Below are 23,425 nucleotides of genomic sequence, written 5' to 3'. Positions count from 1 at the left end.
TCAATGAATGATATTTGCTCATTATGCCATGGCCACTCAGAATTGGTTCTTCACATTCTTGTTCAGTGTCAGTATGCGAAATATGTATGGCAACTTGGCAAGCTTCTCCACTTAGTTGGTTTTATCCTGCTGTGAACTCCTTTTTGGAATGGCTAGCTGCTGTTTTTAATTTGTTAATGGATTAGATTCAGCAGTGCAATGATTGTTTGTCGGTGTATTTGGAATAGTCGTGACTCTTCTGGTATGTTTGTTGCTGCGAAGAACTTGCATCTTCTGGTTCTTACTCTCCAAAGAAGCCGAGGTTGCTGGTATAAGGGAAGTGCTTAGCTGGGTCAAAAATGTGCTGGCCTCGTGTCATAATCCAATCAGATGCTCAATATGCTATTCAAGTTCTAATCTCCATTTGGTCTTCTTATAAGTGATTGTAAATCTCTTTTGCAAGAGATTAATGCTGAAATTCAGTTTAGGTTTGTGCATTGCTCTAAGAACTAGGCAGTTCATTTGTTAGCTTGGGCAACCCGTTCTATGACATGCCTGGGTGAATGGTTTTACCATCCCTCTCATCTTGTATTGCAAACTTTGAATTTGGAATGCTAGTATCCATCCACTTACCTTCAAAATATTAATAATAATAATAATAAAACACAAATTACTTTGTAGTACTTGTGCATAGAAAAAGCAAATAAGATACAAACATCAATTTTCTTTTGAAGAAATAAATATATATATATATATATATATATATATATATATATATATATATATATATATTATTAAAAACAATAAGGCAAGAAAAACATTGCATGAGCTTAACTAAATCCTTTTTCTGAATATATTTAGATTTGTATTTATATTTATATGGAATCAATGAAAGGAAAGAAAAAACATTAATTAGGAAGTAAATTTTATTACGACTATTAGTTAGGGATAAGAAGTAAATTTAATAATTCATATTTTTTATAAATATAAATTCTAGCAATGCCTTTTTTGTCTTATCATATATGCTAATTTTTAAATGTTCCTGAAAATCCTGCCACCACGTTAAGCAACCGGGCTGTCGTTTGCATTAATGAAATAGGTGGGATCGGCCCATCTTAGTTTTACGAAACTGGGCTAGGGCCGCCCGGCGCCCATAGATCGCTAGGCCACAACCACTGCTGGTTGCTCAAAGCCTAGAACCTAAAGCGGAAAACCACTGTATGGTGACGTCTGATGTGCTTGTTACACCGCCCACGGTGGTCCGCGAAGGCGCGAACCAACTCCCAAATTTTAAGATTTGCAGGATAGCACTTGCGTTTTTGTCTTTTTATTATATTTTACTACTTTTATTAATTAAATTCAAATCCAGACAAAATCAACCACTTGTTGTGCCATCGCCACCAACCCCACACTATGTCACACCAACCAAGAAACCGCACGATACAAAGTGAAAAAACTTTGCAAGCAGAACAGAGTATACTTAGTAACAAACACACATACACAAAAAGAGAGGCAGAGAAACGATAATGGCAATGGCTCTTCGAAGACTCTCTTCCTCTCTCAACAAGCCAATGATACCTTATTTCAATGGCGGTTCTCTTTACGACATGGTCTCTTCCTTTTCTTCATCTCTTGATTTTAGGCGCCTAGCTTAGCTGCTCCACTCTCTCTCTATATCTGATTAACTTTTACTAAATCTGATTTTGCAGTCTTCTTTGCCTAATCCGTTAGCTCCTGAGAAAGAGAAAGCTCGTGCTAGTGTAAAGCCATTTTTCTTCCCGCATTCACTATAATAGCTTAGTTTCCATAAGCACACTTTGCTTCTCTATTAAGATCTGTAGCAGATCTAAATGCGTTTTAATTATTTCCATAATTTGTTGGTTTCAGTGGATAAAGCAATTGAATGCTCCACTCGAAGAAATCGATCCTGAAATTGCTGATATCATTGAACTAGAAAAAGCAAGGCAATGGAAGGTATGTGTATTTAATTCATCTATTTTGTCGAGCTCTTTTAATGAGTCTGTATGTTTTATGTGTATTTAATGAGTCTCGTTTTTGAACCCTTTTTTTTTTTTTTTTTAATCTTTCTTCTTCGCTTAGTTTTTGCTGTTAGGTAGTGATTGCTGGTTTTGTATTTGACTGTTTAGGGACTTGAGCTTATTCCTTCTGAGAATTTCACATCTGTGTCAGTTCTTCAAGCTGTTGGTTCAGTTATGACTAACAAATACAGTGAAGGGTATCCTGGAGCTCGATATTATGGAGGAAATGAGTACGTGAATATTTAATCAATTTTACCTTAAATATTTGCATTTTAGGCTCTGTGGAGTTGTTTTCAAGTGAAAGTAAAATTGTTAAAATAATTGGTTCATGTCGTGGCATTTCTTTTCTGCAACTAGTTTTCTTTCCAGTTTTACAGGACAAAATATGTGATATAAAACCTTTATGTTTTGCTTACTTAGGTACATTGACATGGCTGAGACCTTATGTCAAAAGCGTGCATTAGAAGCTTTTCAATTGGATCCTGAAAAGTGGGGAGGTACCGAATCATCTTAAGCTTATAGTTGATGCAGCATGAAATTTTATTAGCTTTTTACTGTCTATTACTACGTTCATGCTTTTGGTCTTTGCTCTTTCCCTTTTTGTTTGATTCAATCGGTGCTCAAAACGTTTGCTTGCAATTATATCTTGTAGTTTGATGCTTTTGTCTATGCTGATGAAGTGTTTCTTGCTTTTATGGTTTTCATCGAAGATGCTTGAGAGGCTTGTTAAGAAACTATTGAAGAGTGTTAAATTGTCTTTATGTTTATATCTTAGGTTTAATGGGTGAAAATGGCTTTTTATCGCATTATCTTTAAGAATCATATTTTGTGAAAGTGCAAGTTTAATGAGGGTGAAGCATGTAGAACATTTATTAGTTGCTTCTGGAAATCATGATACTGGCTGGGTTATTGTACTTTGGCTGGTTTATTTTACTTGCCCTCCATGATGTGTCCGAGGAGAGGGCCAGTAGAAACCTTGTTGAATTTACTTCTGTTTGAAGTTATTTTCGGGCTAAGGGAACTTACTTGTGTGTGTACTTGCCATGTTTATCTGACTGCATAATTAAGAATCATCTTTCTGGATAAATGACTCTCATGCTAAATCTTTTCTGATAGATAAGGTGTATATAGAATCTAAGTTATATTCTTGAATTCATGTAATGATGCGTATCATTTGTATTTATGTTTGTATTGGATCTATCTATTTCATTTTAATCAAATGAGGAGAGTTTCACATTGAATTATAAATTTTATTGAAGTTGGCACTTACGAGTTTTATTAAAGTCAGTGCGGATCTTATTTATTGCAGTCAATGTGCAGTCACTCTCTGGATCCCCTGCTAACTTTCAAGTTTATACTGCATTATTGAAACCTCATGAGAGAATCATGGCACTTGATCTTCCTCATGGTGGACATCTTTCTCATGGTTATCAGGTGCTTACAGCTTAATGCTACTAAAATTTTTTGCATTTTTGCTTTTCTTGCTAATTGGAAACTTTTTCTTATTGGTTTATTTGTTTGTTCCTTTTTTTTTTTTTTTTTTTTGGGGGGGGGGGGGGGGGGGGGGGGGAATGGTGATGGGTGGGATGGAGGGGTTGCTCAGGCTAGTGGGTTGTTGATGTTTGGGGCTTGCTTTTCTGCTCTCCTGAATCACCCGAAAAATCATAAAATTTTGTTGCACTTAATATGACTAACCCGTTGATGACCAACTTTTATTTATTTCCCTTTTCCTATTCCTTTATTAATATATGTCTATAGTTCTGAAGTTATGTAAATATCTGAGTTTGAATTTGTTTTAGTTGTCTGGATTTTGGACTGCTACTAATATTTTTCCATGGATTAATACTAGAAATTATCATCTAAGAAAGTAATCTAGCTTGTTCTAGTAGAATATAATACATATTATCTTTGCATTCTTTTGGCCATTTTGCAGACTGACACAAAGAAGATATCTGCTGTATCCATATTTTTTGAGACAATGCCTTACAGATTGAATGAGAGTACAGGTTATATTGACTATGAACAGGTATTTCTATCTTTTCGTAAGTTTTCATTTCAATGGTTACAAACTGTAAGCCTAGAATTTGCTGCTAGTTTTAGTTGGGGTTATCACATGTATGGCAAATTTAGAAAAGTTAATTCTCGAATATGAGACGTGTAGAGAAACATATATCTTCTACTTGCTATGGTTGGTACACTAATTTACACTTCTTTCAAATTATCTAACAAAATATCTAGAGAAGTACTTATTCTTTCTATATATAGTTGACTTACGAATGTGAAAATGTTTGCAGTTGGAGAAAAGTGCCACACTCTTTAGACCAAAACTTATAGTTGCTGGTGCAAGTGCTTATGCACGCCTTTACGACTATGCACGAATCCGTAAGGTAAATGCCTTTGCATCAAGAGTCAACAAGTAAAATTAATGTGGTCCTATAGTATTCATGATTCTTACGGTACAGATTGTGGTGACGTTAATTCTGATGGATTGACAGGTGTGTGAAAAGCAAAAAGCAGTTTTGTTGGCTGATATGGCGCACATTAGTGGGTTGGTTGCTGCAGGTGTTATCCCATCTCCTTTTGAATATGCAGATGTTGTCACAACCACAACACACAAGTCACTTCGTGGCCCACGTGGAGCCATGATCTTCTTCAGGAAGGGAGTAAAAGAGATTAACAAACAAGGGCAAGAAGTGAGTCCAACACAAATTAAAGAGAAAAATCATAATATGCAAAAAGAAAAACAAAGTAATGTTGCTTTGGTTGAAGTATATGTGTTCAAACAATGTACTGTTTTGTTGGTTAAAGCAGAAGTGTTAATTGCTCGTCGTATTTAGTGCTGCTTGTTCACAATTTTTCTGTCATTCCCAGTTACTGATATAAGAGTCACTGAGGTTATGCACCTAAATTAAGTTTTTTAATGATTGAGTACCATCCTGAATTCAACAGGTGAAGTATGATTACGAAGACAAAATTAATCAAGCTGTTTTTCCTGGACTTCAAGGCGGTCCACATAATCACACAATATCTGGTTTGGCAGTTGCTCTGAAGCAGGTAGGCTCCAATACAGGGCCGGAAAATTGCTGTTTTAATATTTGCAGTGAGGCCAGAGTTTACTATTTCATGCCAGATCTGGAAATTCTTAGAATCATTTGCCTAAGCTCATGATTTTGATTGTTGAATATTTTTTTCAGGTCAAGACTCCAGAGTACAAGGCCTACCAAGAGCAAGTTCTTAGCAACTGTTCAAAATTTGCCCAGGTATCTGGAATGGTGCCTTCCTAACATAGTATTGATGCAAGTATGCTAGAAATATATGTACTCTTTTTCCAAGCTAGTAGATCTTGGTCTCGTTATCTTACCAAGTGATTTCACATAAGAAACCTCATCTCAAGTTTATTTTATATGCAGAGCTTACTAGATAAGGGCTATGAACTAGTATCTGGCGGAACAGACAACCATTTGGTCTTGGTCAATTTGAGAAACAAGGTGCAAGGAAATAAGTTCCTTTTTCAGTTTAGCTGATTTAGCTTGTGAGCCTTTTTTGTGCGTGTACATGTGTTAAGTTTCAGTAGGAATGGTATTAGTATCTTGCTGAGATGTTTTTCCTGTTTGATAATGCCCCCACGATAAGTTTGGATGTTAGTTTGCAGAATTTTCACTAAGGTGGTTGGCAATTGGGAATGTCATGAATAGGGTTTTTTTTTGAAGCTTATTACATCGATAGATAAACACTCTTAAGCAAAGCTTTCAATTCTGTTGCTTGATGAATTTTTGTATTTATGCAGTCCAAAAACAAGAATTTCAAACCAAATCTATTGCTGGATTTTGGCAGACTGAAAGCTATATTATATATGTGTATATATTTATTTATTTATTGAAAATGCTGCACGTAATAGGAATCAATAGTTTTCTTTGGAAAATTTTTTTGATAGGGTATTGATGGATCAAGAGTTGAAAAGTTTCTGGAATCAGTTCATATTGCAGCTAATAAAAATACAGTTCCTGGTGATGTATCTGCCATGGTTCCTGGTGGGATTCGCATGGGTAAGGCCTTCCTTATTTACTCAACTTTCACCTAGTGATTTTTAGTTAGGTTTTCCAACTTTATCTGAAAACCTAGTTTTCTGGTTCTTCAGGAACCCCAGCTCTCACATCTAGAGGGTTTGTTGAGGAAGATTTTGTGAAGGTGGCCGAGTTCTTTGATGCAGCTGTGAAGTTGGCATTAAAGGTCAAGGCAGATACTAAAGGTCCTTTTCTAGCCATTCAAATTTTATTTTGGTATTTTATATTGTTCTAGTTACCGGATTTGATCCACAATTTGGTTACTAGCATGTATATGTTGATAATTAACCTTCTGTTGCTGTATATTCAGGAACAAAGTTGAAGGATTTTGTAACAACTATGAAGTCTAATGCACACGTGCAATCTGAGATTGCAAAACTGCGCCATGATGTTGAGGAATATGCAAAGCAATTCCCAACAGTTGGTTTTGAAAAGGAAACAATGAAGTACAAGGACTAAGAAGAATAACAACGGAAGGTATTGGACTAAGAAGAATAACAATGGAAGGTATTGCCTCTTCTGCGACCGTTTGATATTTGGGCATTTTTCTGTTTTTGACGTTGTCTCTTCGATTTATTGATGTAGATACGTTTGCTGGAGAATCTATTACACTTGTCTTTAATGTCACTGAATGGAGATGAAGACACCCCGAGATGAAGTACTTCAAATTGAGTTGCTTGTTGGGTTTATCTCTAGAAATTTCAGATGAAATTATTTTTATTGCGTCCCACTGGCAACAAAATATGAGACGAACGAGGGGTTCTGTAAATTTAGAAGTGTACTTTTATAGGCAAGTTCGAACCATTTCCACCTCCAATATTTTTTACATATAATTATTGAAGAAATTTAATTGGTTTTCTATGAAGTTTGTTGCATGGAGTTTCTTGGATATCAATGTAATAGATTCATTGCTCATTGGATAGATGTCTACGTAATTCTTCTACAAGAAGAATCTTATTTTATTGGAAGATTTTGTTTTCTATTTATGGAGTTTCTAGAGATAAAAAAAAAAAAAAAAGTGAAATTAAAATTCATTAATTTGATTTATTTTAGAATTAATATAAAAAATAAATTCTCATATTATTAAAAACCATGAATTAGGTAATTTATTTTAAGTAATTAAAAGTTGTATAAATCATCACCTTATCATATTATTAATTTCTAAAATTATAATTGATCAATTATATTTAATACAATTTAATTCAATTAAATAAATACTTATTTAATTTATTTTCAAATAATTTATTTTATAATTAATATAAAACAGCAATCACTCATATCATTAAAACTCATAAATTATGTAATTTATTCATTTCATTAAAAGTTTTATAACTTGTTACTTAATATATTGTTAATTTTTTAATTTTACTTTAATTAATATATTTTTAATTCAATTTACTTTAAAATAAATATAAAGGGAAATAATTAAAGCACTAGACATTATATATAATTACTTTAAAGTCCTTTGTCACAAGCCAAACAGTTAAGTATTATAAATTATAAAATTGAATTGATTAAATAATTATTGGACTGTGAGAAATTATTATTTCAAAGTTATCCAAACCACATATATAATTAATATGTTTTGCAAAAAAAAAAATCTTAAAAATTATTGTTGGTAAGGACAGATATGTAACACTAAAATAGTAAAATACCTAATTTTAGGGGGATAGGTAAATTACTCGGAAAGTTTGAGCGTGAAAATTACAGGGTTGAGTTTATGTATTTAGCCCGTAACAAATAAGAAAGGATTAGGCGCCTTTCTCCTTTCCACAATTTCATCCAAACCCTTTTGACATAACATAGCAGAGGACCGAGAGGCTAAACTTCTTCAGGGCCCAAGTTATCCATTTTGGCTTTGATGGCTTCTTTGCCTTCAGTTGCTCTCACTGCTACTCGCAAGCTTGAACCTGAACTTAAAAAACATCCCATTTCTTCTCCTGCTACCGAAAAGGTACTCCATATCTCTCTCTTTGTTGTGCTATTTTTGCAGCTTGTTTTTCTCTGTTTAAGAATTCCTGGAAATAGAATTGTTTGTAGTTGATAATATGTATATAACATCATAGGCAAAATGGTGCTATGAAATGAAAATAAGTTATTTGTCTCTTTTTTAATGGCTAAATGTGTGATAGTATTTGAATTGGAAATTTAAGAGGAGTATTTTGAAAACGCTTAAGAAAAAAAAACTTTGATGGTTTCGGATTTCAGCTCTCTTATACTAAGCTAATTATGGTATCTCAGAGCTCGAGCATTTCATATCAAAGAAGTCCAGTAAATACCCAGTTGGATGGGAGTTTAGAATCAGTTAGGCATTTGGAGTTGCAAGAAGCTCTTACTTTGATAAAAAAGAAAACAAAGATTGAGCCCTCTTATTATCTTCCCATTTTACAAGAATGTAAAGACAAGAATTCAGTTTTAGAAACCCAAGTTATCCATGCCCACATGATAAAGACAGGAACCCAGAAAGATTTTTATGTGATGACTTTTCTTGTAATTGTTTATTCAAAATGTGGAGCTATGGGAATTGCAAAAAAGGTTTTTGACAAATTACCTAGGAGAAATACTGTTGCTTGGACAAGCCTTATGACAGGTTATGCTCAAAATGCACAACCAGATTTAGCCATTGAAGCTTTTCAAGATATGTTGAAAATTGGAGCTTTTCCTTCAAATTACACTCTGGGAATTGCCCTGAATGCTTGTTCTTCGTTGAACTCTATCAAATTGGGGAAACAGCTGCATGCGTTCGTTATTAAGTACAAAATTGACCATGACTCAAGCATTGGAAATGCACTTTGTAGCTTATACTCAAAATTTGGCAGCTTGGGGTCTGCTGTTAAAGTCTTTCAAGGTATTGAAGAAAAGAGTGTGATTTCCTGGACTGCCATTATTTCTGCTTGTGGTGAAAATAGTGACGCTGCAAGAGGTTTGAGATTTTTCATTGACATGCTTATTGAGGATATTAAGCCTAATGAGTTCACTTTAACTAGTGTCTTGAGGTCGTGTTGTTTGATGCTGGCTTTGGATGTGGGAAGACAGGTTCACTCATTGGGGATTAAACTTGGGTACCAATCAAATCTACGCATAACAAATTCTGTCATGTATTTGTACCTTAAATGCGGATGCATGGACGAGGCACAGAATTTGTTTAATAAGACAGAATCTACTAACTTGGTTACATGGAATGCAGTGATTGCAGGCCATGCACAAGCAATCGATATTGCAAAGGATGATTTTTCTGCTTATGGAAGTGGAAATAAGGCACTCAATAGTTTTCTAAAATTGAATCGCACAGGCATGAAACCTGATATGTTCACCTTCTCAAGTGTCTTAACTGTCTGTAGTAAGTTATTGGCCTTGGAACAAGGGGAACAATTTCATGCTCAGACCATTAAAACTGGGACTTTGTCGGATGTGGTTGTGGGAACTGCTCTTGTTAATATGTATGGTAAGTGTGGAAGCATTGAAAGAGCCAGTAAAGCTTTTGTGGAGATGTCCACCAGAACTTTGATATCTTGGACTACAATGATTACAAGTTTTGCACTGCATGGTTGGTCTCAGCAAGCGGTTCAACTTTTTGAGGATATGCGGCTAGCAGGATTTAGACCGAACCTGGTTACTTTTGTGGGTGTTCTAGCTGCCTGCAGTCATGCTGGAATGGTTGATGAAGCACTCGGATACTTTGAGATGATGCAAAAGGAATACAGAATTAAGCCTGTCATGGACCATTATGGATGCCTTATCACTATGTATGTGAGGTTGGGTCGGATAGACGAAGCTTTTGATATAATCAAGAAAATGGATTTTGACCCCAGCGAATATATATGGTCAATCTTGATTGCTGGTTGCAGATATCATGGGAAGCAAGAATTAGGATTTCATGCAGCTGAAGAGTTACTCAAACTCAAGCCAAAAAGTACTGAGACTTATGTCATGTTGTTGAATATGTATCTCTCGGCGGAGAGATGGGAAGATGTTTCCAGGGTGAGAAAATTAATGAAAGAGGAGAAACTCGAAAAATTGGAGGACTGGAGCTGGATTAGCATAAAGGACAAGGTTCATTCATTTAAAACCAACGACCGTCTGCATTTTCACAAGACAGAGATGCATAAATTGCTGGAGGAATTGCTTGATAAAGCAAAAGCTCTTGGATACCAGTCGCTACAACGAATTGATGTAATTGATTATGTTGATGATGATGATTATGATGATGATAAGGAGGAGGAGAAAAAGACATTTTCTTCTGCTATTTACCACAGTGAGAGGCTAGCTATTGCATTTGGGTTGTTGAATATGCAAAAGGAAGCATCCATCCGGATCGTCAAGAGTGTTTCCATGTGCAGGAATTGCCATGATTTTATCAAGATAATCTCATTAGTGTGCAGTAGGGAAATCATAATTCGAGATAGCAAGCGGCTCCATAGATTTGTTAATGGACATTGTTCATGTGCAGATTTTTGTGACCTTTAATATCTTAGTAGAGTTGAGTTGAGTTGGATTAATCATTTGTAGCATTTTCTTCACATCGTTGTTTCTATGTCCAAAAATAGGAAGAGTGAAATCTGCTGCCTGTAGTTCGTTTTTGGCAAACAAAACGCAACATAGGTGATAAAAACTAATTAGGCATACTCTAGTCGTGTGTCGTTAAACGGCGAGCCTTGATGATGACGGCAACCCATTTAGCCGAAGGAAACTTTTCCCTGCCATTAATGTCATTTACACGAAAACGACAGAGAAACATTTCTCTCCTAATTCGCACAGGAAATTAAAGGCCTACTGGCTTTGGGTTGTGTCACACAAGTTACTCAAACGACATAAAAGGACAAGTCGTGTTTCTTTTTCTTTTAGCAAAGAGGACACGTCATGCTAATCCCAGTAGTTTCTGTTGGGCCTTGATTTGATGGTTTGTCTCGTTTTCTAGTTAAAATATAATTAAATCTCTAAATTATAATGAAGCTAACACTTAAATCTTTCCACATTTTTAAAAAATGATTATAACATTTATAATTTATACTTTCAGCTCACCGTCAAGTCTTTCTATTAATAAATATTTTTTGAATATAATATACTCAATTCTGAATGAAATGATTTGATAATGAAAACAAGTATAAGTTAAGACAGCCATGATTATTTCTCAAACGTTGAGAGATTTAAGTGTTAATCAAAATATAATTTATGGATCTAATTATATTTTACCCCTCATTTTTTAAATGACACTGGTGAGTAACATAGAGGTGTTCATAAACGCCATTGTTCAATGATTTTATGTCAGGAAGATTTTGCAGAAGGGTTTTTGTGCAAACGTCAATTGTGCAACATATTTTTGAAGTAGAATTCTTCTCGTTTATGAGAGCTTTCTGAAGCATTGGAGGAACATTTCTCAAAAACAAAGAAAAAAGCATTGGAGGAATAAAAGAAAAAAACTTCAAAACAAATAAAAATATTATAATTTTTAGGGTAGAAAAAAACTTGTTCCCTTCTTTAAAGGACCTACATTAAAGTCGTTCTTCACATCAGTTGCTTCTGCTTCAACAATGAAAAACAAAAGACCACAACCAAAAGACAACAGATAAATAACATTCCCAGATTACAGAGGTAAAACCTACAATTGTAGGATTAACTATAAACTAACAAGTTATACAAAATTACATCCTCGCTGAAAACTATCAAACTCACATGCTCGTGACTATTGACAAAGCTAGGAGATTACACAAACTCGGTAAGTAAAGATTCATAAATAATACACATACAAATAATTCCCCACCATTCCCTTTTGTTTGACCATTTCTCCCCTTCCAGCTGATGGTAGAAGAGAGTTCGGAGATGTTAGGTAATATTAGAGGTGTATCCATGTAAGCTGTAACTGCAACCTTAGAAGTTGCAAAACCTGAAAAATAGTAATGAAATAAATCCGAACACATCTTGAAAGGAATCTGATGTCTTATGAAACAAAATTAACGTTTTCTGCTCCTTGACTTGTTGATCCTAGATTTGCCCGATTCATTAGGTGGTTTCCAGATGATATCCTCGAGATTGTTACAAAAGTTTTTGTAGAACTGCAAGAAACAGAAGTGCATCCCTTCTAATTAGAATCTAAACACCGGCACGAGCAAGTTCAATCTAAACATGGTAATTCCTAGAAACTTAACGACAAGCAAATGAAGATGATTTTACACAACTGACCTTCATGTATTCAGCAGCATCCCCTGCTGCGTTCTGAATTTCTACCATAAAAAATGAGGGAGCTACTTCAAACACCTACAGCACCAAAAACAGAAAAATTTATAGTATACTAAGAAAAGAGCAGCTTAAAATTAAGCATCGAACTTGGGGCTTAATACTTACTTCTAGAATAACTGAGAAATAAGCAGTCTTATTAGCTGAAAGGCCTTCCACTCTCATCTGCAAAATGGACATATAATATAACCTCACTTATGTCATTAGTTCAATCAAAATTGGCAACACATCAGCAAGTGTATAGTAAGTGAAAATAATAGAATAGAAAATACAAACAAGTGCAGAAACTGAATGTGATTGAAAAAGAATTAAACAAAGCAGAAGCACTGACATAAAGCTACATTATTATATTAAATCCCTACTTTATAATTACGAATATGTGTCTTAAAGCCCATTGACTGTGCAACAACTTCCATGGTTGATAACACAACTTTTGCTGGCCTCTGTGAGATGAAGCGTGTCTGATACTCCACAGAGTCCTGTTAAAAAAAATAGTATGAAATTCAGTCAAATATTGAAACAGTGCATATTAAGCTACTATATGAGAACAAGTTTTTCATGGGAAGAAACCAAAAACTTTGATCTGCAAATGCTTTTATTAGATGGATAACAGTTGATATTCTGAACATGTTTGTGAAGCACAAAAATAGTAACTATTATATCATGTGGCTGCAATAAGGCTATGATAAATGAATCGGAATCTCTTAAAAGGTACAAATAAAAAGAATAATTGAACATACTTAATGATGCATACCTTCCCACGATCAAATAATGTTGCAAGGTTCAAGCCTTGTGATAGAATTATCAAGTCAAATGCATTAAGATTCAAAGGACCCGTATCCTCATTGCCACGCTGCTCATCAGCCCTTTGTTCCTACAGTAAACCATCTTATCAAGAATACTAACAGGAGAGTAGAATAATACATGTAAAGCATTTCTCTACAGGCAATATGATTATGAGACAGTGAATGTCAATTAAAGATAACACTCCTTAAACATAAACCCAAAACTGATATTGGGTGTGGATAACAAAACATGTTAGGAACTAGAATTTCATTGGCTTAATATAGGTAAATTGGTCAAGGAGCATATTTATCAGGAATAAAGAGAATGTCCAACATATTTAACTTTTAGGAAATCCCTGCCAGATAATTAGAACATGAGTGTAAAGCAAAAGCAACAGTGTGAGCTAACCTGAACACAAAAACAGTTGTTACGAAAAAGTCTCCCATTGGTAGCACCAACAAAACAATAAATGTGTCTAAATGGTCCAACAGCTTATTATAATGGAAATGCAGGACATTATCTCAAGGACCCAAGCATAGAGAAAATGACAACTTTACTGATCTGAGCATTGTGTTCTGACCCACAGCCACCTAAGCAGTCATATGGTGACTAAATATTTTCATAACATGCAATCATTCAAGTATTTGATTGTCTAAAAGTCCCTGAGCTGAATGGTACAGCAAAAGAATTGGGGAGGGATGGCCCTTATCCCACCAATCAGTGGATGCAGAACAGTACTGACACCCAGAATAGAAGGGTTCCATTAGTGCTAGCAATGAGGAGGGATCAGTAACTGCTAGCAATAAATTAGTGTTTTTAAAAAAATCAGCAATAAGCCCCAAAACCATGTTCTTTTAGGTTCCAAAAACCTGGTGAAAAAAATATGAAGCACTGAATCAACCTCTGGATCATTAAAAGCCGCATTGACATCATCCAAGTTCACATCTTCATACTCAATAAGTCTCGCAGGAACATAGCCTTTATTAAACCACTCATCATTTCTTATCTGCTCAATGGTGATTCGCTGCATAGAATTGGAGAGAGAGAAAGAGATTCTCATTAATAATCAAAAAATAATTAATTAGTTTAAAGCCATAAAATCCACTGCAATACTTTTGATGGGATTACAAGCAGCAGAAAAAGATAGTAGATGCCAAATAGAAGTACTAGATTATCTAGCAGTTTAACACATCAGGAGCACTAGATTAGGACATCAATTGCATACCACATGAACAAGACATGAGATTAAGGGGAAAAAATTCTAACAATGAAATCATGCAAAAATTAGCACCACGTAAACTGAGTTCAATTTTTCAATTTCTAATCAACTCTTAGGTACAAATCAATTTCACAGCGTGTGTGTGTCTGAGAGAGAGAGAGAGAGAGATGGATGCTGTCAAGACCAAAAGGTTTTGTACACATTACTTACAGTTTCAGGATTTGGGTCCAAAATTCTACGAATCAAAGATGTTGCAGCCACTGGAAACCATGAAGGACATGAAAACTCTGCCTTCTCAATCTGCAGAAGACAAATAAACTCTTATACATAGACATTGATATCGAAACGGCAGTTTCCATAAATTATGGAAACTACATAGCAAGAAATGAGTCCTTGAGGTTGAGGGGACAGCCCTAGCAGGTCTTAAGTTCAAACCACCAAGGTCGGTCAATTGGAAACACAGAAACACCGTGGAGAATTTGATGAGTGATATCAGCATCTATTAGCAAGTAGCAACCAATGAGGAATGACAAAAATCATGATTGACCAATGACAAAATTTTCATTTTCACCCAAACAAAGCGGTTTACTTGACCACTTAATCACTGCTTCCACTATATAGTCTGCTCATACAGCCACTTGCACAAAGAGAGAGCAAGGAAAACCAAAAGGTTCATTTAATTCAACATGGGAAAAATATTCCTAAAGACTAAAAAGATCAATGAACTAATCCAAATAACAAGAAAATTGACTCAGATCATCAATTACGACTAAACTGCTTGTACCAGAAAACTAAATGACTCAAACCTTAAAATTGGAAGTATAATGACCTTGCATGTAGAAGTTTTTCTCCTTGAAGGAAAAATGCTCAATCTAATTATTTATCCCAAACCCAAGAAAGTACTGATTTGGTTTATAGGAACCACGACTGGACCTATCCTTAAAGCAAGTATAGATTTGGTTTATAGAAACCATGAATGGACCTATCCTTATACAGTCATGTCAGTTTTGCCTATATTTAGAACTCCCTCCCCCATCAAAATAACATTGTGAGTTAAACTCAGAAATTCGCTTCTTGCAGAATGCTACAGCGGTACGTGAGATACGAGTTCATGCCTTACTGTATAACGTGGTGAGATCAAGTTCATCAAATGGAAGATATCCTGCCATTAAAACATAGAGGATGACCCCACACGACCAGATATCTGCCACAGCACCATCATAACCCTTGTGACTGAGTACCTAACTAGAGCAGACAATGAAATTTAAGATACATTAAAAAAATAGGGTTGCATTGGAAACACAAACCAAAACAGGGGACAATTACCTCAGGTGCTACATAATTAGGAGTTCCACATGTTGTCCGCAGCAGGCTGACTCCCTATACATCAACAACACCAAGTAATAGCCAACACATTGTTATTTTCTCAACTACAATGATGTACATATGGATAAAACAAAGCTGTTATCTAGGATCTTACCTGTTCAGGAGCAGCACTAAGACCAAAATCTGAAATCTTTAAATTTCCTTGTGAATCAAGTAAAAGATTTTCAGGCTGCACATGAAATGAAAGGTTTGAAGATTTTCATGTGACAGAAACTAAGCAATAGCTTTTCAGTTGTTATGAAACAAACCTTCAAATCTCTGTGGTAGACTCCCTTACTGTGGCAATAATCCACCCCATCAATAAGCTGTTGAAAGTATCTCCTAGCTTCAGCCTCACTAAGACGTCCATGATGCACCTGCATTAACATAGTAAACATGAAATCTTATTAGAACTGAGTTAAGAAACTTATATGAGGGACTACAAACAACTGGTCCATCTTGAAGTATGGATATGAATTTAATCTACTCACTATTTTATCAAACAATTCACCGCCAGTAATGAACTCCAAGATTATATAAATCTTAGTGCGGCTCGCTAAAACCTAAAGATAATGAGAAAGGTTAAACAACAAATAGATAAAACTTGATATCCAAAAAAGAACTTGAAACATAAATCTCATGCCTCATGCAATCGTACAACATAAGGATGCCTGACAAGCTTCATGATAGATATCTCCCTCTTGATCTGCAAGAAAAAGGAGACACTTTAAGGAAAGCAGAGGAAGTTGCATCATAACCAAAATTCAAATCATAGCACTTCAATTATACAGGAATAATATAAGAATATGATGGATTGAAGCCGAAAAAATGAAAAGCGCACCACCACTCAAAGCAGAAAATCAAATCATAGTTATTTTCTCAAACTTTCAGCTGAATTGATGGGTACTAAACTACTACAATAGGAATTTTCTTTTAAGAAGAAGAACAATGCATTTTTAAGGCAAACAATTCCAGGTAAGAGTAACACTGAGGTCACCACTCAATGAATCAGCCAGGCTTAACTTTTGCAAGCTGAAGCTAATTCTCTTAGTTTAGAAACCCTAACTGATCAAGTTAGGAAACAGGAAGCAACAGAAAGTTGCCAGTTAGTATCATTAACATGAAACCGTTTTAGAAGCATGAGTGATGAGTCGATCAAACAGCAAATACCATAATTACACAGCTAAGAATAAAAAACTCCATAAAGTCAGATTACCTCATTCCTTAATGATTGGTAAACGGAAAATTATCTAATTGGGACGAATAAAAATTTCTCTTCAGATTTTTTTTACCTGTTCGACCATCTTGTGCTTGATGATGGTGCTGCGATCGAGCACTTTCATAGCGACACTCTCGCCGGTCTCTGTATTTTGAGCGAACTTTACCTTGGCGAAGGTTCCTTCGCCGATTGTCCTGCCGACCTCGTATTTACCTACTTTTCTCACCACCATGTTTCTCCCTCTAAAACGAATCGTCCTTTCTTCTCAATCAAATCGCACCATTTATGCTATCTCTTACTGTATAGAGAAAGAGAAGAGCAGCTTTTTCAACAAAGCAAAAATGGAAAGAAACAGCTTGTTGCTTTTTGGCTTTTTTTAAACTGATTGTAACTGCTTGCTTTAGAATTTTGGAAGATTGGAATTACATCAAATACAGTACAGTTTGAAAGCGGTAAAGTAACGAATGTGGGCTTTTGATTGTGAAATGTTTAAACTAAGAAATTTCTTGATGCAAGTAAAGCGTTGGATTTAGCACGATGAAGCAGACCTCTATCTTATCTTTTGACGCATTTCAAATCATAATTTTTCATTACATTTGTTACTTTGTTTAGAACAATAAATTTTTGGACAATTGATAAGCAAGTGTACTGAAAATATTATTAGGTTTTAATTGAAATTACTTTTAAAATTATGGCTTTTTTATTTTTCAGATGCATTAAATATAAACATAATTTGTCAAAAATGGTCAAAAATACAAATATTTTTAATATACTTAATAATCAACTAGTGATTCCATCTACAAAAGTGAAATGCATATTCGGATAAATTTTATTTGCAAGATCCCGCGTTTGGTTACTGGAAATTTGATACTTGTAAAAAAATAAAATATTTTAAATTATATACACAATTATATTATTTTTCTGAAAACTTTTTATTAGCATCCTAATATGATAATTTTTTTTTTTTTTTGAAATTTTACTTTCTTAGAAAAGTAATTTTCTAAAGTCTAATAATTAAAAGTCTATTCTAAAGTAAAGTTGGTAGAATTTTACTTGAAAAAAAAAAAATTGAAGATACACATTTAAACTAAAAATATATATATACTTCTGTTGGACAAGACATACCTAATAATAAACACCATCGTATTTTTTAAATTAAATTACTTAAATGCTTAATTTAGGAATATCTTGCTCCTTGATACACTCTTTATATAAATCTCTCAATCTTTATTTAAAAAAAATGAAAAATGGACATTTTGAAGATATTTGAGGGGTGAGAGACATGACATGACATGATTTAATCAATGCTTTGAATTAAGGATTAGGTTTGGTGAGACACAGACAGTGCTGAGAATGTGAGATGTCTTTTTTTTATTATTATTAAGATAATGGAGCTTTTTAGGTTTAGTGGTTGCCGTCGTCACAGATGCGCACTGACTGCACCAATAAACTTCATTAAATCATTAATCGGCTTACACGTCACTACTCTCTCCCTCCTGTGACCTCTCGTGGACTCGACTTGAGGGTTCCTGTTCTGGACATATTCCAAATATTCGCACGGAATATTATGAATCATATGGTTAAATATTTTCTGTATTAAATTAATTTTAAAATAAAATTATAAAAGAGAGAATGAGAAGACATAATATTTCTACCAAATTTATAAACTGATAAAAATATTTTTAAATTTTTAATTTTATTGATCGAAAAAGTAAAAATAATTTAATTTGATTGATTATATCGATTTATATTTATTAACTAATAAATAAAATAAAAAGTTATTGTTCTAAAGATTATAATTATAAATTTTAATCTAAAAAATTAACTGTTACTTTAATTAAATAAAAATATTATATAATATTAGCTGCAAACATAAATAATTTTATATTAAATTTTGACAAATATAAAAAATGCAACCAATCAAATGCAATATAAATAACATTGTTATTTAAACATATCATATTTATTATTAAATGTGATATAAAATAAAATTATACTTCCCTAAGAAAATATATAATGTCAATTGTAATTCGAATATTTTATTCACTCTTATTTAAGAATTAGAATCTGATCGTGAAATTTTTATCCTATCATTTGTTCTTTATAAAAAAATTACTATAAAAGTTATTTGTTTAATCATATAAATTTATTTTCTTTTGTTATCAAAAATTTGTTTGCATTTCATTTTAAAAAAATTTTTAAATTCACTATAAATTATACATGAAAAAATTCTTGCCTTATTCTCAAAAAAAATAAATTTATTGCCTTAATATTAGTAATTAATTTTTTTTATTTTGCTATTTGAAAAGATAAATTTCAATATTTTTAACTATTTTTAATATTTTAATCAAATAATAGAAAATAAGTTGTGAAAAATATTTTTAAAGATAAATAATTATTGAAAATACATAAAGACTTAGATTTGCTATTGTTTTGCAATTTGTGGAAGGAAGAGTGTCACTATTTGGTGTATAGCTTGCTACATAGAAATATAACATATTGCTTATGGTGAATCTCTGGTCAATTAAGTGATATAATTGATTTTTTCATTCAGAGTTGTCAAATTGCAGTACTTTATTACAGTATTTATCTAATATTTTTTAAGATAATTAATATTCTTCATTCAGTAAGTTAATTTTCTATATTTAGTTTCAATATTTCTCTATTACTTTCATAAAAAAATTTAATATTTTTCAATGAGGATACAAAATAAAAGGAGTGAAGATGAGTTTAAACCCGAATGTTAAGGGTATTTCCCTTGACTGTTAGGCCAAAACTTCATTGATTAGGTTTTATTATAATTGCAATTGAATAAAAAAAAAGTATCATTAACCATTTTATACAAGTGATGTATCATTTTATATAGTACAAATTGAACATGAATAGAAAATTACACATCTATGCTAGATATTAGGGATGACCATGGTTTGATTTCAAATCGGCATTGAACCGAAATTGAATTGAATAAAACCGGCACTAAATCACAGTCAACGGTTTTGATTCTAAAATTGTAACCAAAACCGTGAACTTAAGGTTTGATTCCGGTTCTTCATTTTTTGAAACTGAAACTGACAGTTTTGGTTTAACACCGGCTGTTCCGGTATGAAACCGTAAAAACCATGTTCTTAAAAAAACTCTCAACTTATTTTTTTTTATTTTATTATAATTTTTAAGATAATTTTTAAAATTTTTTATTAAATTGATTTAGATTTTTTGAATAATAATATTTATTATTATTATTTATTCAAGCTATGAATCTTTAAAAAATATTTTAGAAAGTTTAAAATATATTATTTAATTTCGGTTCGAGACCGTAAAAAACCAAAACCGGCAGTTTTAAAACCATTTTAGAAACCATTTATAAACAGTTCGATTCCGGTTTTACCTTTTTTATAACCAGAACTAACGGTTTTGAAATCGAAATTGGCGGTTCTAGAACCGTGATCATGCATACTAGATATGAATTTTAATTTTTTTTTTAAAAAAAATTATACTTGCTACATATAGCATAAGATTTGAAACCATTTTTTACATTCAAAAGTTCTTTTAAATTATGAAATTACCTATCTCATAACTAATAACACTATTAAAAAATGAATACTTAAACTATCAATTCAATTATACATCGATTTTAAAGTTATATAAAATGAAGGATTTTCTCTAATCTCTCTACTCTTTGCTTAATTTTCAAATTAAAAAGATGAATTTCAATCACAATTGAAAGTTTTCATCGCAACTTCTCTGTTCTCTCTCTTATTTCTTCTTTGTCCTTTTCTTTCTTTCTTCTATTTTTTGTTTTCTCGCTTCTCTCTTCTACAGCATAAATAATGTCATACATCATGAGATGTCTCAACCCAAGGCTGAAACAATATAACAAGTTTAACTTCAAAAACAAATGTGATTTGAATAGTTCATCTGATACTCTAATTAATGTGAAATATTTTAATATTAATCTATTTTTAAGCTGCATTTATTTTTTATTCAAATAGAAAAATATCAAAGTAGATTTAATTTTTTATTTCAATAAGAATTTAAAACTCAAATCATATAAAATTTTTATTTATTATACCAAATATATCTAAAGAAGAGGAAGGTTGTTAAATTTTGATGAAAAATATATACTCCATCAAATATTATAACATATACAATGACATAAAAATAAAACAAACAAAAAATGGAGATGCAGGGTATCGATCCCCGTACCTCTCGCATGCTAAGCGAGCGCTCTACCATCTGAGCTACATCCCCACACATTTTTCTGCATATAAAGGCCATTAAAAGACTCGTGCTAGTAAAATCTATAACATCCAGAATATTTCCATTTCATCCAAAAAAAAACTCACATTATATCAACTTTAAACTACATTGTATCCAAGCTGGTGGATTGAGTACCCAAATTTGAAACTTTTCACCTTATAAATATGAAGCAATAAATTAACATCTACTAAATAAAAACAAAACCACAAGAGAAGGAGGGAAGTTAGTGAAGGGAGGATTTAATTTTTCTCAATAAAATTTGAAGTTCTTCTTGTATTCTTTGGATTTTAATAGGCTAATTATACGTCTGCAGTTTTGATTTTGAAGGTGTAAAGGATGCAGGAGAAGCAAGAACTGGAGTGGGCTGAAGCACAAAAGATTGCATTAAGCGAAGATTTGGTAGCTGCTGCTAAACAGCAGCTATTATTTCTTGCCGAGGTTGATAGGCATCGCCAGCTTTACAATGGCCCTGCTATGGACCGGTGCAAATATAGGTGATATGTCATATATTTGCACCATAATTACGATGGAATCTGTTAAATTCATTGCGTCTTATCGTGTCAATTTCAGATACAAATACCGTTGGCCTCCGTTGCTTGCCAAAAATGAGAAGTTTCAGGTTTAAGAAGGTGCTTTGGTTGTACCACTTGACCGTGAATGGGTTTGGCATTGTCATAGGCTTAATCCGGTAGGTCTAATATCTGCACAATATATAACTTGGGAATATCGGATCTATTTTCGTTGAAAATTTGAGAAAATGGTGTGGATTTATTGACTTGGATATGGTTTTTTAGGTGCAATACAAAAATGACTGTATGGAACTCTATGGGAGAATTCTTGGAAATAAGAATGTTGTATCCTCTACGCAAGCAATCTGCAAAAACCAAACTGAAGAAATTTGGAATAGAATGTATCCTGATGAACCTTATGAATTGAATTTGTGCACCCAGATGTTATATGATAGCAAGAATAATATTTTGGGATCTCCAAGGAGCACAAAATATGATCTGGTTTCGGCTATCGGAAGGCAGAAGTCATTCTATTATCAGGTAATGAAAGGGATTTGACTGGTGCCAAATGTACATCTTTCGCTTTCTGTGTACTGCTCGATATAAAGATTCTTTCTCTCTTGAACAGGTATCAAAATCCTATATGAAAGATCATGTCTTTCTTGAAGGAGCTGTGGCTAGATATAAAGGGTTTCTGCATTTGATCAAAAGGAACCAAGAGAAGTCAGTGAGGCAGTTCTGTGTTCCTACTTATGACATTGACCTTATCTGGCACTCTCACCAATTGCATCCTGTTTCGTACCAGAAAGATTTGATAGCAGTACTAGGAAGGGTGTTAGATCATGATGATACAGATACTGACAGGACTAAGGGTAATAAAATGGATACCGGATTTTCAAGAACCACTAATTAAGCTGTGGGAAGAGATGTTTGGTTCTAGGTATTGGAGGGCAGGAGCTATGCACAGAGGCTATGCTCCCTCTCCTCTCACAATCAATATGAATGATCGCAATAATTTGAACCAAAAGTTGGTTGATAATGATTTGAACATGTTCCAAAATATGATTCAAATTCCCAAGAAAATGTGCGTTGAGGTAGTCTAATTTTCTTTCCGACTTTGTTTTTTTAAACTGTCTTCTTTTTTTTTTTTTTTTTTTTTTTTTTTTTCCGACAGAAAAATAACTATTGTCCTCCATTTTTCACTTTTGTCTTTTCAGGTTGTTATGGTGGAAATTGTAGTAAGTCAGAAATTTACCAGCCGTGCATAAAGGAAACCTCTCTGTAACTTTCAGTAAGAAACAACCAGATTCACTTTTCTATGGCAATAGAAGATTAAGCATCTCATCTGAGTCTGGGAGAAAGAGAAACAAGTTGCTAGTTTTCAATGTGAGCCCACTGGGGAACTTATCTGTGAACTTGTGTCATATTCACCTTCCCTTCTGCATCTTGCAAGATTGGGAACAGCAACCATCTCTTTACAGGACCTCATGAAACCAGGTTCTCCACTCTCTGTCGAAAAATGGTTCGAGTTTATGGGTACTCACCCTATCAATGTTCGAATATTACTGTCTTTCACTCCTTCAGTCCGAGCACCATTCATGCTGCACTGGTCAAGATGAATGGTAACGGTTGGACATGCATTGTGGATGAGGCTGGCAATAAGATCCTGCGCCTTCAAATTAGGTGCATGTCATTCAGACTGCAATTTTGATTATATGACATCTTTACACAAATGGGTTTGATGGATAGCAGAA

At 33.5% G+C, this 23,425-nt stretch overlaps 3 protein-coding genes, 1 non-coding gene and 1 pseudogene across 4 annotated transcripts; 3 read left to right on the top strand and 2 right to left on the bottom strand.

The window, feature by feature from the left end:
• The first annotated feature begins 1,397 nt into the window (after nt 1-1,397).
• Nucleotides 1,398-6,947, top strand: LOC105630748 (serine hydroxymethyltransferase, mitochondrial). Its single transcript, XM_089726009.1, has 16 exons — nt 1,398-1,589; nt 1,689-1,739; nt 1,867-1,953; nt 2,127-2,248; nt 2,439-2,515; nt 3,328-3,452; nt 3,952-4,044; nt 4,313-4,405; nt 4,514-4,711; nt 4,968-5,072; nt 5,213-5,278; nt 5,429-5,506; nt 5,953-6,064; nt 6,157-6,267; nt 6,393-6,589; nt 6,668-6,947. Exons 1-15 carry the CDS (start codon nt 1,506-1,508, stop codon nt 6,539-6,541), a joined length of 1,551 nt encoding a protein of 516 aa, XP_089582135.1. The 5' UTR covers nt 1,398-1,505; the 3' UTR covers nt 6,542-6,589; nt 6,668-6,947.
• An 858-nt stretch (nt 6,948-7,805) lies between these two features.
• Nucleotides 7,806-10,581, top strand: LOC149493484 (putative pentatricopeptide repeat-containing protein At5g52630). Its single transcript, XM_089725528.1, has 2 exons — nt 7,806-8,036; nt 8,324-10,581. Exons 1-2 carry the CDS (start codon nt 7,944-7,946, stop codon nt 10,547-10,549), a joined length of 2,319 nt encoding a protein of 772 aa, XP_089581654.1. The 5' UTR covers nt 7,806-7,943; the 3' UTR covers nt 10,550-10,581.
• A 922-nt stretch (nt 10,582-11,503) lies between these two features.
• On the bottom strand, nt 11,504-17,494 carry LOC149493483 (CBL-interacting serine/threonine-protein kinase 8-like). The gene is made up of 14 exons (XM_089725746.1): nt 16,979-17,494; nt 16,330-16,392; nt 16,178-16,249; nt 15,956-16,063; nt 15,802-15,876; nt 15,648-15,701; nt 15,437-15,562; nt 14,532-14,621; nt 14,004-14,126; nt 13,071-13,190; nt 12,679-12,795; nt 12,425-12,481; nt 12,263-12,337; nt 11,504-12,135 (listed from the first exon to the last, which is right to left on the bottom strand). Exons 1-14 carry the CDS (start codon nt 17,135-17,137, stop codon nt 12,034-12,036), a joined length of 1,341 nt encoding a protein of 446 aa, XP_089581872.1. The 5' UTR covers nt 17,138-17,494; the 3' UTR covers nt 11,504-12,033.
• Nucleotides 17,495-21,080: 3,586 nt separating this feature from the next.
• TRNAA-AGC (transfer RNA alanine (anticodon AGC)) lies at nt 21,081-21,153 on the bottom strand. The gene has a single exon. It is a non-coding gene; the product is annotated as a tRNA-Ala (tRNA).
• Nucleotides 21,154-21,385: 232 nt separating this feature from the next.
• Nucleotides 21,386-23,382, top strand: LOC149493481 (glycine-rich domain-containing protein 1-like; annotated as a pseudogene).
• Nucleotides 23,383-23,425: the final 43 nt, after the last annotated feature.

The sequence above is a fragment of the Jatropha curcas genome, chromosome 9 (assembly GCF_041381405.1).
Source record: "Jatropha curcas cultivar XTBG-Jc1 chromosome 9, XTBG_Jcur_1.0, whole genome shotgun sequence".
Classification (NCBI taxonomy): Eukaryota; Viridiplantae; Streptophyta; class Magnoliopsida; order Malpighiales; family Euphorbiaceae; genus Jatropha; species Jatropha curcas.
The sequence above is the reverse complement of the archived record's forward strand: the minus strand, read 5'-3'. Positions and strand labels throughout refer to the sequence as shown.